Source organism: Schistocerca cancellata, chromosome 8 (genome assembly GCF_023864275.1).
Source record: "Schistocerca cancellata isolate TAMUIC-IGC-003103 chromosome 8, iqSchCanc2.1, whole genome shotgun sequence".
Classification (NCBI taxonomy): Eukaryota; Metazoa; Arthropoda; class Insecta; order Orthoptera; family Acrididae; genus Schistocerca; species Schistocerca cancellata.
Genome location: NC_064633.1, coordinates 201,259,301 through 201,272,207, shown reverse-complemented (window position 1 = coordinate 201,272,207; position 12,907 = coordinate 201,259,301). Strand labels below are relative to the sequence as shown.

The following is a 12,907-nucleotide window of genomic DNA, read 5'->3' as shown; positions in this document are numbered from 1 at the left end:
TGTCACTAAACCACTGTGGAAGATAGTTTATACCCCCACCCCTTCCTTTCTCATTGATCTGTCCACACAACTGAGGCACTGCCGATTCTAGGCAGCTTTGAAAAAATGGTTCAAATGGCTCTGAGCACTATGGGACTTAACTTCTGAGGTCATCTGTCCCCTAGAACTCAGGACCACTTAAACCAAACCAACCTAAGGACATCACACACATCCATGCCCGAAGCAGTATTCGAAGCTGCGACCATAGCAGTCGCGCGGTTCCAGACTGTAGCGCCTAGAACCGCTCAGCCACAACGGCCGGCTAGGCAGCTTTGACTTCAAGTATCAGGTTAGACTTCTTGCCCACACAGGGTTCCTCCACCCTCCCATCCCCCCCCCCCCATCCCTGGAGCAATAAGATTCAAGCCCCTGTCCTGTGTCCCCCTCCTTATTCCTGACAACTAGATGAAATGTGTGGAATGCATCCTTCAATACATGAGCATGTATTCATTTTATGAATACTTCCCTTTTTTGAATTTTTGGAAAATAATAAGTGGAAGGGCAGGGAGCATTGTGTTCTGCTCTATTACTGTACACTAGTATGGCTAACTATGACCTACGATGGAAACCAAGCTTGACAAACACTCAGTGTGTTACCAGTCAATAGCCTCCTACTGAAATGACTCAGGTTTAGAGAGGATCAGTGGAAACATCATCCATCAATAGGTAAGCTGAGCTTGTGTAAGTGAAGTGTTCAGTGAGGTGGCTGCACACATCACTGAGTAAATGTAGGCAGGAGTGGAAGGATGGAAGGGTGCACACACATTCAGTTTTCGAGATCACTGATCGCTGATCATATGCAATGAAAGCACCGGTCGCTTAAGCCCTTTTTACACAAATGACTTTCTGTTCACAATCGACTTCTCAAAGTGTGTATGCCTTTCATGCCTGTGTGTGAATCAGCAGCCATCTGCTTTGCGAGTATATCTAAGACATCAACAATCTACAGATTGCGTGAAGTTGGAATTCTAAATTTCCGATGGAATGAGATGGCGCAATGCTTAGCACATTGGACTCACATTCGGGAGGACGACCGTCCAATCACGCGTCTGGCCATCCTGATTTTGATTTTCCGTGATTTCCCTAAATCGTTTTAGGCAAATACTAGGATGGTTCCTTTGAAAGGGCACAATCGGCTTCCTTCCCTATCCTTCCCTAAATCGATGAGATCGATGACCTCACTGTTTGGTCTCCTCCCCCAAATGAACTCAACTCCAAACTTTCCAGTATATTGCACATTGTACATGTGCAGAAATAAGGGACTGGATTTCGTGCTTTCGTATCTTCTTATTCTTAATTGTGTTTTTATTTTGTTTTCGTTAGGCACTGGAAAAATTGGTCAAGGTTCTGGTATCTTTCCAATTAGTGTTCTCCAACAAGACAGACGAAATATTTGAAAGCAAAAAGGTGTTTACATTTCACATTAAAAAATGGTTAAGATGGCTCTGAGCACTATGGGACTTAACATCTGAGGTCATTAGTCCCCTAGAACTTAGAACTACTTAAACCTAACTAACCTAAGGACACCACACACATCCACGGCCGAGGCAGGATTCGAACCTGCGACCGTAGCTGTCGCATGGTTCTGGACTGTAGCGCCTAGAACCGCTCGGCCACAGGGGCTGGCTTCACATAAAAAGTGCACACTATTTGTAAATAGCAATGTAAATAGATAAGAGAGTGTTTTAAAGAATTTTATTTTAACACATAAAAATTCAGAATTATTCAATGAGAAGAATAATTTTCGACATCTTGTGGCATTTAGCAAGAACCCAAGAAACAAAGAAAAAATAAAAAGGTGCTGTTTATTTCGTTTTATATTTTGTTTGACATATTTTAAAATATATATTTTCTGGAGCAAATAAATGTATGTAGTCTGAAACGTCTGGAGATACTTTCAGTTCTCACTAGTGTTAAGAATTTGCCTTTGAAAAGAACATTCTCTATGTATTGAGCTTTGATGGTAAATATACTCTATTATCATTGCTTTTTCCTACATACTTTTACTATCTTTCGATTTTTTCTAAAGAGGATAGTCCCTCATAACCTCACTTCCGCCAGTTAGGTGCCAAACTGCATAACAGACAGCTTTCAAAATAAACACATTTTTCGGGCTGATGTGTAAACGAAAATGACCGCTCCTAAGCTGTACTGGCAATAATGGGAATTTCAAATAAAGAATGTAATTTACTTGCTTATATCTATTACTTCAGTGCGTCATTACAAGCCTTCCACATTTCAGGAACAACAACTGACATGCTTTGCTTAGAAAATTCGAAGAAATGCGCTCTCCAGTAACTGAAAAACGCAGTGTTATTGCTATTCTCTCTTTGAAGCACATGACATTTCTACAATTTGTGTCCTGTTTCTGTATATCTGGTTCAATGAAACTGACCAAACGTTCAGAGTTTTCAGACGACTTGCGACAAAAATTTTCAAACTTTCCATCATTGCCGATACGTAAATCGCTTTCAAGATTATTTGCGCCAAATACCTTTCGAATTTTCAATATTGACGTCACACATGACGATGTTTCTTTAAAGTTTTTCCCCTTCTACTGACGAAAAAGAACTATGAAAGCAGCACTTGTAATTTTTAGAGTTTCGTTTTGTATTTTTATTTAGGTGTGCGCGCACTCTGGAATCGTGCCGCACACCTACGAACACACTTTTTTCCTGCGCTGCTCTGTTCGTGCACGGTTTAGCGCTTCAAGGCTCCTGGCATCCAATGTAGACGAGGTTTAAAGGACCCTGGTAATGATCAAACCTGTTTCCCAAATTCACTGTTTCCTATTCATAGGTTTGTCAAACAAGCGAGCATACGTACAAGTAGTTTTCCAAATTTAACCAGTCTTTTTAAGCAGCTGTCGATACTATCGCCAACTATTTTAACACAAGTTCGAATGGTTTTTAATATAGACAGAGGATCTCTTACACTGATTCCAGCACTGTGTGTAAAGAAGAAAAAAAAAAAAAAAAGACACTGATATATGGAATGGTTGAACTTGGGAGATAAATATACTAATGAAAATCTAAAAAAAACTCAGTAAAATGACACAATGTGAAACCATATACATAGTCTGTCGAAAACCGGAGAACTTCGATTTTTTTACTTTATTGCATTCCCTCTTGTATGTTGTACGTACAATATTGACACTCTTGTTACGTCTTACTGCAAGATGTACGACTGTGAAAAACGCATTACCTCTGCTGTGTTGGTAACTGCTAGTTTCATTTGTTTTTATCCATCTACTCTTTAGATCGTAGTTTCCAGAATTTTAGAAACTCACGGTATGATGAAGAAAGTCTTTCTCACTGGGCATACGCGACAAAACATCAACAAAGACAGCGTCCGCCATTTTGTCAAATTTGACATCTATCAAAAGGTCTGTGTTTGACAAACACATCAAACACACCGCACTCCGCACTGAGACACCTTTAGTAACAAACACAATAGGTTCACTGTTTCAGTGATTGCCATCTTGATATCTTCTGTGTGTTTGTATGGTTCAGATCAGCATCAGTTCTTCGAATTTCTTCCTTCATTTTCTTTGTGTTACCCTGAAGCTTGATTTAATTGTAGTTTAGGCGGATATCCATCTTCTTCTTGCACGTACTGCACCCAGGTCCAGTTTAAGGTACAAGTGACACAAGCTGCTGCTTGGGATGCTGAGCTGGGAGGAGCGCCAGAGGCGCCACAACTAAAAGATAAAATGTAGCATATGAATTTTACGTGCTGATTTATTGGGTGGTTAAAAAAATAAGGCAATACTCGATAAGTCATGGCTGATGTGGCAAATTGTCCATCTCAATCTATAGTTTGGCCACGATTAGATGATCCTTTTTACTGGTGCTAATCCCAGATAGCACAGTAAGCCGGTTTCAAACTTGTTTCCAGATGTAAAGTTCAAGTATATAAGCTTGATCAAAGCTGGAATATTCAGGCCTGTTAGTTGGATTCAAGCTTGAAACAAACATCAAAGTTGGCTATATTTCAAGCTTGACTTATCAAGTTTGGCTCCAGCTGTATCTACACACGTGGAATACAGCCTGGTATTTACAGCTTGTTTTAAGCTACAAAATTATTAATCTGAATTTATTGAACCTAATTAATTAAATAAATATCAGAATGCAAATGGTGTGAAAAAAATTATCAAGACATGTATGTTTAAAATTTTTTATTTTCAAAGTGTTTAAAATTGTTTTATTTTAAAATTTAATTATTCTGAAGCCCCTCCAGCCCCAGCACACAGACCAGTGCAGGATCAAATATCGCTGACTTCTGCTGGTATAATGATACTGTAACAGGTAAAAGAAAATGTTAGCCATACCTAAACATAAAAAATGTAAAAAGTTGAAACCGATCAACCTAAATATAATTTATGCCCCAGATTAGCAAAATACCTTCAAACTCACTGATGTAGTAAGAATCATTAACTAGTATAAACGTCACTGAGTAAGCAGCTGCTTCTGGTGACTTCATACAAACACACAGAAGATATCAAGATGGCAATCACTGAAACAGTGAACCTATTGTGTTTGTTACTAAAGGTGTCTCAGTGCGGAGTGCAGTGTGTTTGATGTGTTTGTCAAACACAGACCTTTTGATAGATGTCAAATTTGACAAAATGGCGGACGCTGTCTTTTTAAGTAAAGATGACATTTGGGTAATTTTGCGATGATTCATATAGAAGCCACACATCACTATTTCTAACAGTTTCAGGGCCATTTAATCTGAATTATAAAGAAACAATTACTTGAAATCATATACACCTCATACTGTAAGCTTATGAGGAAACTACCGTTTAGAAAAATGTAGACGTTTTATTCTATCCACAATTATATTTTGGTGAGTAAAACTGAATCAAAATGAAATAAAAGATGAAATCGAAATAAATTTAAGAAATTACCAGTTCAGTGGAACTGAAATGTAAAAGAACAAAAAATGTTCTCCTTGTCATATTTTAATATTGCCTTTTATTAGATTTCAGCCACATTACAAATAACAATAAAAGTAAGAAGTACCAGTAGGCCTTGCAGTATTATTTCACCTAGGGAACAACAAAATTAAGAGCAATTGAAGACCAGTCAAAGCTACGTAAATAAAAAAGACTGACACCTATGTAGTGACTGGTTCTTGATGCACTTTTTCCCGTTCACCATGTCATTACTATTTGTATTCGCAAAGAAAATTTTCACGCTTCACGATTATTCATTCATGGTGTGACACACACGAGTATTTACCAGTAAACAAATGTAATAGGGCAATATATATAAAAAGGCGAGATTTTAAAAAGGTAAAATAACATTAAGTTTTAATTTATTGGTCCCACGTACTAGAGAGCTAGTTTAAAATGACCTCTTTTTGCTGAACAACTTGTAATATGTTTTCTTAGCTGGTAATCCATTTCACTTTCATCCAAGTTCAATTTTTCTACGTAAAAGAATATGATATTTCTTTATGTTACGTAATAATATTTAACATTTGTAATATTAACGTACCACTAGAGAAAAATGCACCAGCGTACCTGTAATACTGCTATACCGGGTCTGAAGAAGATATATAGTGTAAGGCAGGGGACGCCACACACTTTCCGAACTATTTTCCAGTATAAAACAAACTTCACAACAGTCAACAATCATTAACGCACGTCACAAAAATAAAATGGCCGTAAACCTAGCAGAGTCAGTGCAAGGCTTATAAACGCTTGTGGCGCTTCCAGTGGATGTCTATGGAAGCTATGCTGCGCGCGCATCTGCTGTACAGCCTTCCAGGGAAATTACAGTTTATTTCAAGCTTGGGAAAATTATTTTAATTCAAGCTAAATTTTTACAGCTTGATGTAAACTGTGTAACAGGTTGATTTTTCAATCTTGAATTTTCAACTGAACCTAAACTCAATATCCACCTTGAAATAAGCTGTGTAACAGGTTGATTTTTCAATCTTGAATTTTCAACTGAACCTAAACTCAATATCCACCTTGAAATAAGCTTGAGTGCTAGCTGGGGTAGTAGCGGAGAAAACGGCAGTAACTGGAATATACAACAACCCCCTGCATATCACACCATTAAGGATCACAAGGGCAATATCAGACTAATTACAGGATGAATAGAGACATTTAAACAATCGCTATTCCTGCGCGTCATACGCGATTGGTACGAGAAAAAGCCCTAGTAACTGGTACAATGGGTCGTACCCTCTGCCACGCACTTCACAGTGGTTTGCAGAGCTTGACTGTAGATGTAGACTTGGTTTGAATATATTATGTTGTCTCCAAGCACTGTCGATATTTCGGAGTGCTTCACCTACGATTTCGTATAAGCACAAAACATGAGTGAAGGTTCCAGTGCTGCGATTATAAGAGGGTGCCTCTGGATCGGGTGGTTGCGATTTCGGTTCCGGGTTATGTCAGAGATTTTCTTCGCTCGTGGACTGCGTGTTTGTGCTGCCCTAATCATTTCGTCTCATATTTGTCTATGTGGCGTATTCTAGAAAGATTTGCAGAAGGCGGGGAAACAGCCCCATCAGGTTCTCCCAGCCAATAATGCCATGCGATAATTTCAATTGCCACTCCCCCTCCCCTTGCAGCTATAATGCAGAAGCAAGACACGCCTCCTATCGTTCCCGACAGCTACTACTTAAAGGGTGAACTTAATGTGTAGATCTTAAATGGAAAAAAGCCTTTAAGGTCAGTCCCATCAGTCTACGCGCTGGGTGTCAACTTAGTTTGCGCTAGTATTGCATACCTAAAGATGGAAGTACACCCATTCGTACAACAATGAGACGTCCTGCGAATCACTGAGTGTTCACTTGAACTGATAAACTGTACACATTCAGGTGCTCACTTCTAAGCCGTAGACCTTTCTCCACCTCTGTGCTGCAGTTTTGGGTCTTGAATGCATTTTTAATGATGCAGGGAATAAGAAAAGAAATTTGAATAGGAAATAATTAGTAACGGTATTCCTTATTATTTCCCGTTCAAACGCATCATGTACTGGAGTGTGACTTCGAAGTACAGAGTTATCTTATATGCTGGACAGAACTGAATTAAAATATTTTGTTTGAAAGAGAATTGCATTCATTAAAATCCGAGCATTTAACTCTAAAAAATGCATGCATCTCTGTGTTAACACGAATGGCACAGTTATTATTATACATTTTTAGACATTTGCCTGCTGGAATGGCTTTTATGTTAAATAATCTGACGGTAATTTAAATTTCATGCTAGAGAAATGCTATTATCCACCAATGTCAAAGGTTACTGCCACGATGAGCAATTTCTTTGAGATGGCGCAGATTGATGAGGAATGGAAGTGTTGTAGGTTAAGTATCGAGCGGTCTGTGAATGTTTTTACTGTAGTGTTTGTGTTGACAGTCATTTAGGACGTATTTCGCCCCGTTTCCAGGTAGAGTGACGAAACTCGTAAGTACGTCACGTTTACCTTGAAGTTGCATCATGTTTCCTTCTTCATTGCTACTGTGGAGTTGCATCATGCTTCTTCCTTGTGCAGTTTGACGTTACTGTTATCTGTGTTGAAACCATTGCAGACGACGCCGGCCACGCTACCACGCTTTGACCGTCGCTGATAGATCTTGTTACTGAAAATGCCGGAGGTGACAGCTGACGTCGGAAAATTGGCTATAGGTTTTTATTGTTTAACTGAAATATATATAGGTAATGCTTCCAAATTTTATCGGAATGTTACATTTATTATTGTGACGTGTCCTAGGTGAAATTTTCACCTCTGAAAAGAGTGGAAACGACGAGTCCGGAGATGGAACAGAAAGTAAACCTTTTAAAACTATTCTGCAAGCAATGCGACACGCAGGACGTGAACCGTTTCCAGTAATCTATGTAGATTCCAAAACCGATGATCAGGTTAGTGAAACCTTTATAATGTGTATTACCAAACGTTCAGTATGGTTTTATACAATATTGGACATGGCAACAGCTTTATGTGAAAATAAGTTCATTTGGAGTAAAGGGTGTATGTGCTTAAAGCAAATTACATCCATTGTTAGTTACATACATCGTACGTGCACACACATTTACAGCAGAGAAATACACGAAGAAATGTGAGGTACATATAGCTAATATACCAATGTATATATAAATGCATAAATTTAATGGTATGATTATTACATACAGTTTTACCTATAAGTACACACATTCATAGCACATTTCTTGACTAACTCTTCATTGTTTCGACATCATTAATAAAATTCATGTTCTTTTAGCAAAGTTTCTACAACTTTTTTCGCCTGTGTAAGGGAGTCAAGTGAGCTATTTTTTTTGACAGTTTAAATTATCTGAACTGGTTTCTGCAAGTTTATCTGGGAGATAAACCTAGAATACATTTAATAACTTTCTTCTGCCGTTGGAGAATGTAACTAGGCTGATGCCTTCCTCCCCCACCAGTATTCTATACTGCCAGTGTCAGTAGAACAACATATAGTGTCAGATACTTACTGACATTTATTTTAATTTATGTAATAAAACAATCACTCTTGAAAGTTTGCAGGTTAAGTCCATCCTGTGACACTCTTCTGTCAGTCTGTCATTCTTATCCTCTGGCTTAGGCCTAGTTTGTCTGAGATTAAAATAAAGTTTATCTGTTTTTGTTTTGTTAATGGACAGCTGTTTGGCCATATAGTAGTACTTTCTAATCTCAACCCTTCCTCTGTTGTAATTTTGAACACCTGGTAAATTTTCACCTATTGTTATCAATATGGTTTCCTCAGCATAGAGTTCATTCTCACAATATGATGTGTGAAATCATTTATAAAACAGTGGATTTATATAAACAATTAAGAAATGCTTTAGCTATTTTAAAATGCATGTCCACAAAATTTCAGACTTTTTTTTACCTGTCTTCTTCATTCTGTCACAGTGATAATTGTAATTTTTTGAATAATATCAAATTGCTGAAATTCCTTAGAAGATGGAGTGTAATAGTTTGCAAAGCAGACCTGTCACAGCAAAATATATGTATTATATATACCAAAAAGTTTATTGTTTTGTACAGACAAACATGTTTCACTGAACTGTCACAGCATTGTCAGATCGAACTGTAATAAAAATTAAGAATGATGAGATACTATTGCTGTGGACTGGGTTAATAGTTCAGTAATGACAGACTGTTAGAGTAAACCAGGAGTCGTCATGTAAACTTGTCCTCATTTTCCCATTAAAATAGTAATAATCTACATCTAGGATCATAAATTTCAGAGGTATGAACCAGCAGCCAAATCACAACTGAAAAAGATACAGAAAATATGGACAAGGGAAAATTACAAGAAGGCAGACGCTGCTAAGAAAGAAGAAGAAGATGCCGAAAAAAGAGCAAAAAATTTAGAAGAAGCCAAGAAAATTGTCATTAAACAAGATGAGAGTCTACCAAAGGCCAAACAGATAAAAATAAAATCTGCACCTTCAAGTTGTGACACAAGAGTAAAAATTTATGGCTGGGTGCATCGATTGCGCAGGCAAGGTAATGTTTTAAGGGGGCATTTCCTTTCAGAACATGGTAACTATAGCTCCTATGGCTGTACAGTGAGTTTTACACTTACTGTGAATGTCGGATACCAGAATGTGCCATTTATTTATATCTGCACTTATAGTGTGCGAACCACTGTGAAGTGCATGGGAGAGGGTACATCCCATTGTGCCAGTTATTAAGTCGACATAAGCATCCGATCCCACCCGTTGGCTTTGACCCGTGACGTAAGGCTGTTTTGGTGTGTGACTTCATGACAGCGTGGAATTTAGTTTGTGAGAGTGGCGTGTTTGTAGGGTTCGTTTTGATGTGATCGGTGGCTCTCTCTGGTGGTGTGTTAGGTGATGTTTCTGGTTTAGTTTGCGTTTGTGGCTTGATTATAGGTGGCGTATTGTTGTGGTCGCTGGTTATGCGTGATAGCATTGCATTTGTGTGGTATCGGGACTGTGCTTTCAGCAGAATATTTTTCAGTGAGTTAACGATTTTAGTTTTGTCATGGCAATGTTATTGTAATTTTTTCCTGTTCGTCGTGTGTGAATTTTGGTAAATTGCTTTTTTTTTATGTCTTTGGTGTGTATGGATATGACTGACAAGGTCTACAGTTTTCGCTTGTCGTTGATGATGGGGGACAGTGCGTTGTCTCCAATAAAATTTCTTCAACTATTCGGATTTTTGGATGAAGTCATGAAGTGTTCAGTATGTCGTGAAGAAATGAGGCTTACTAAAGTTCTGGCGTCTCTGACCAGAGATGGCTGTATGTGGAGATATCGTAAGGGTAACAGGTCAAGGGAAGTGTTAGATTCCAATTTTGTTGGTTTGTCTCGCTTTTTTTGAGGTAGTGATGATTGTGGACGTGGTTGTAGTTTTGGGTTTTATGGTTTGGTATCATTAGTTTCTGTTGACGTACATAGGTCAAGGGGTGTGTCCGATTGCAGAGGATATTGTGTTTAGTGGAATTTGGGGAGTTTTGTATTGTTGGTTTTTTTCATCATTTTGTGTGGTTTGGTATGGTGGTGTGTGTCTAAATTTGATTATATTTACATTGTCCCCACCCAAAAACCCCCAGTTTCCCATGATTGTCGTGTTAGTTCCATTAGGTTTTTTGTGGAATGTGTGTGTGTGTGTGTGTGTGTGTGTGTGTGTGTGTGTGTGTGTGTGTTGGTTTTTCAATGTATTTACGTGTTTGTGGTCATGTTTACGTAATGTCATAGGCACCATATTGAAGTCGTAGTGTGTGGTCGTTTCCGCCATATTTGTGATGTCATGGGTCAAAGCACATGGGTGGAATCAGATGCTTCTGTATTTCCACATTCCATTTACATGTGCAGTGCCTCTGTGCATACTGCTGTTAATATAATCTTGTCCTCCCAGTCCCTTTGTGAATGATACGTAGGGGGGTTGTAATATATTCCTGGAATTATCATTTAAAACTGCTTCATGAAACTTTGTAAGTGGGCTTTCTCAGGATAGTTTGTCTTCGAGAGTCTGGTCTTCTCTGTATGCATTTAATATCCTGTTTTTTACCGGTCTCTCCCCCCCTGCGGGTTCGGGGGTTAGAATAGGCCCGCGGTATTCCTGCCTGTCGTAAGAGGCGACTAAAAGGAGTCTCACATGTTTTGGCCTTATGTGATGGTCCCCTCTCGGGTTTGACCTCCATCTTTCTAAATTATTCCGAAGAGCGAGCCAATTGGGGAAGGGCGCCTTACGTGGTGCATTGTATCCGTCGTGCAATTAGACCTTTAGCCGGCTTTCACGTCGTTGCCATGGTGTCCCGCTCGTTTTCGATCTTTAGGGCGGGGATACGTCCCTGAGTGCGATTACCACGCTGCCCTCTGCAGTGTTTCTTTTAACTGCGGCGACGACCTTGGACAGTTTTGCACCTAAGATCCAGCACGGTAGCCAGTCCGTTGTGGTGGGGCCGCCATGTACCCTCTTGGTTGTAGCCCCCTGACAACACAGGGATCGCTCTACTGATGCCTGCGCCGTTAACTCCCCACGTATGCCAAGGAGTAGATGCCTATCCTCCTGGGGTATCAGGACTCCCGGCAACGGCCATCCTGCCAGGTGGCCTTTGCTGTGGCTGGGTGGCGCCCGTGGGGAGGGCCCTTGGTCGGAGTAGGTGGCATCAGGGCGGATGACCCGCAATGAAGCGTGGTACATCATCTCTCGCTGGCGGCCAGCCGCCAGCAGTCTCTAAGCGTTCTCGGGCTCAATTTAATGCTCAGAAGTACGATCCGAAAACGTTCCCCTCCCTGGCCACGCCGTGGGAAGAGCGTAAGTCCCAGGATGGAGGTAACAGTTATTCGCCCCGATTCTTAGTTTGCACGAGAGCTGATGGGGAGTCTTTTCTCTCCACAAAGCCTCAGTTCTTCGTCGAGCATTTAGAGGACAAGTTTGGGGAGGTGGAGGGCTTGTCTAAAATGCGCTCTGGCTCAGTACTGATACAAACGGCATCCTCCGCCCAGTCACGCAGGTTACTTGCTTGTGACAAGTTGGGGGATGTTAACGTTACTATTACTCCACATAAGAGTTTAAATATGGTCCAGGGTGTTATTTTCCATAGGGACCTCCTTTTGCAGTCTGATGACGAGCTGCGCGCCAACTTAGAACGTAGAGGTGTTCATTTCGTCCGGCGCGTTCATCGGGGTCCGAGGGACAATCAGGTTGCTACCGGTGCCTTCATCTTGGCCTTCGAGGGTGATACGTTACCGGAAAAGGTCAAGGTGATGGTCTACCGATGTGACGTCAAGCCCTATATCCCTCCCCCGATGCGGTGCTTCAAGTGCTGGAAGTTCGGCCATATGTCTTCCCGCTGCACTTCCAGCCTCACATGTCGAGATTGCGGACGCCCATCTCATCCCGATACTCCATGTGCCCCGCCTCCCATCTGCGTCAACTGCGGGGAGCACCATTCACCTTGCTCGCCAGACTGCAGAATATTCCAGAAAGAGCGCAAAATCATGGAATATAAGACCCTGGACCGACTGACTTATACTGCGGCCAAACGGAAATACGACCGATTACATCCAGTGAGAATGACAACTTCCTACGCCGCTGTTACAACACCTGTGCTAGCCCCATCAGTTTCGCGCCTTTCGGCCGGATCGACGAGTGGTACAACTCCTCCTGCCCCCTTGCCAGTGGGGGGCTCTACCCACCCGATTGCTCCTGTGCCACCTACCTCAGGAGCAACACCATCCCCCCCATCGGGGACGTCGGTCCCCGCTTCTACGCCGGAGAAGTGTCCAACTTCTTCGGCTTCTCACGCTCGCAAGGGGTCCCTTGGGTCCCTCCCTTCCCAGGTTTCCACCGGCGGGAAGGCTGACGATAGACAGTGGCGTAAGTGCCCACAATCTGCAGGTCGAAGGGCT

The 12,907-nt window shown here is 40.9% G+C and overlaps 1 protein-coding gene across 3 annotated transcripts in view; it reads left to right on the top strand.

Annotated features, from left to right (window-relative positions):
* The first annotated feature begins 7,304 nt into the window (after positions 1 to 7,304).
* Positions 7,305 to 12,907, top strand: part of LOC126094663 (asparagine--tRNA ligase, cytoplasmic) — a 57,769-nt gene continuing 52,166 nt past the window's right edge. Inside the window, exons 1-4 of one of the 3 annotated variants that reach the window (XM_049909170.1) lie at positions 7,305 to 7,462; positions 7,588 to 7,684; positions 7,770 to 7,918; positions 9,269 to 9,530. In XM_049909170.1, coding sequence (XP_049765127.1) covers positions 7,645 to 7,684; positions 7,770 to 7,918; positions 9,269 to 9,530 — 451 coding nt within the window. In that variant the 5' untranslated portion in view covers positions 7,305 to 7,462; positions 7,588 to 7,644. Of the gene's footprint in view, positions 7,467 to 7,587; positions 7,685 to 7,769; positions 7,919 to 9,268; positions 9,531 to 12,907 lie in introns of all 3 variants that reach the window. The other 2 variants (XM_049909171.1, XM_049909172.1) reach the window with 2 other exon arrangements.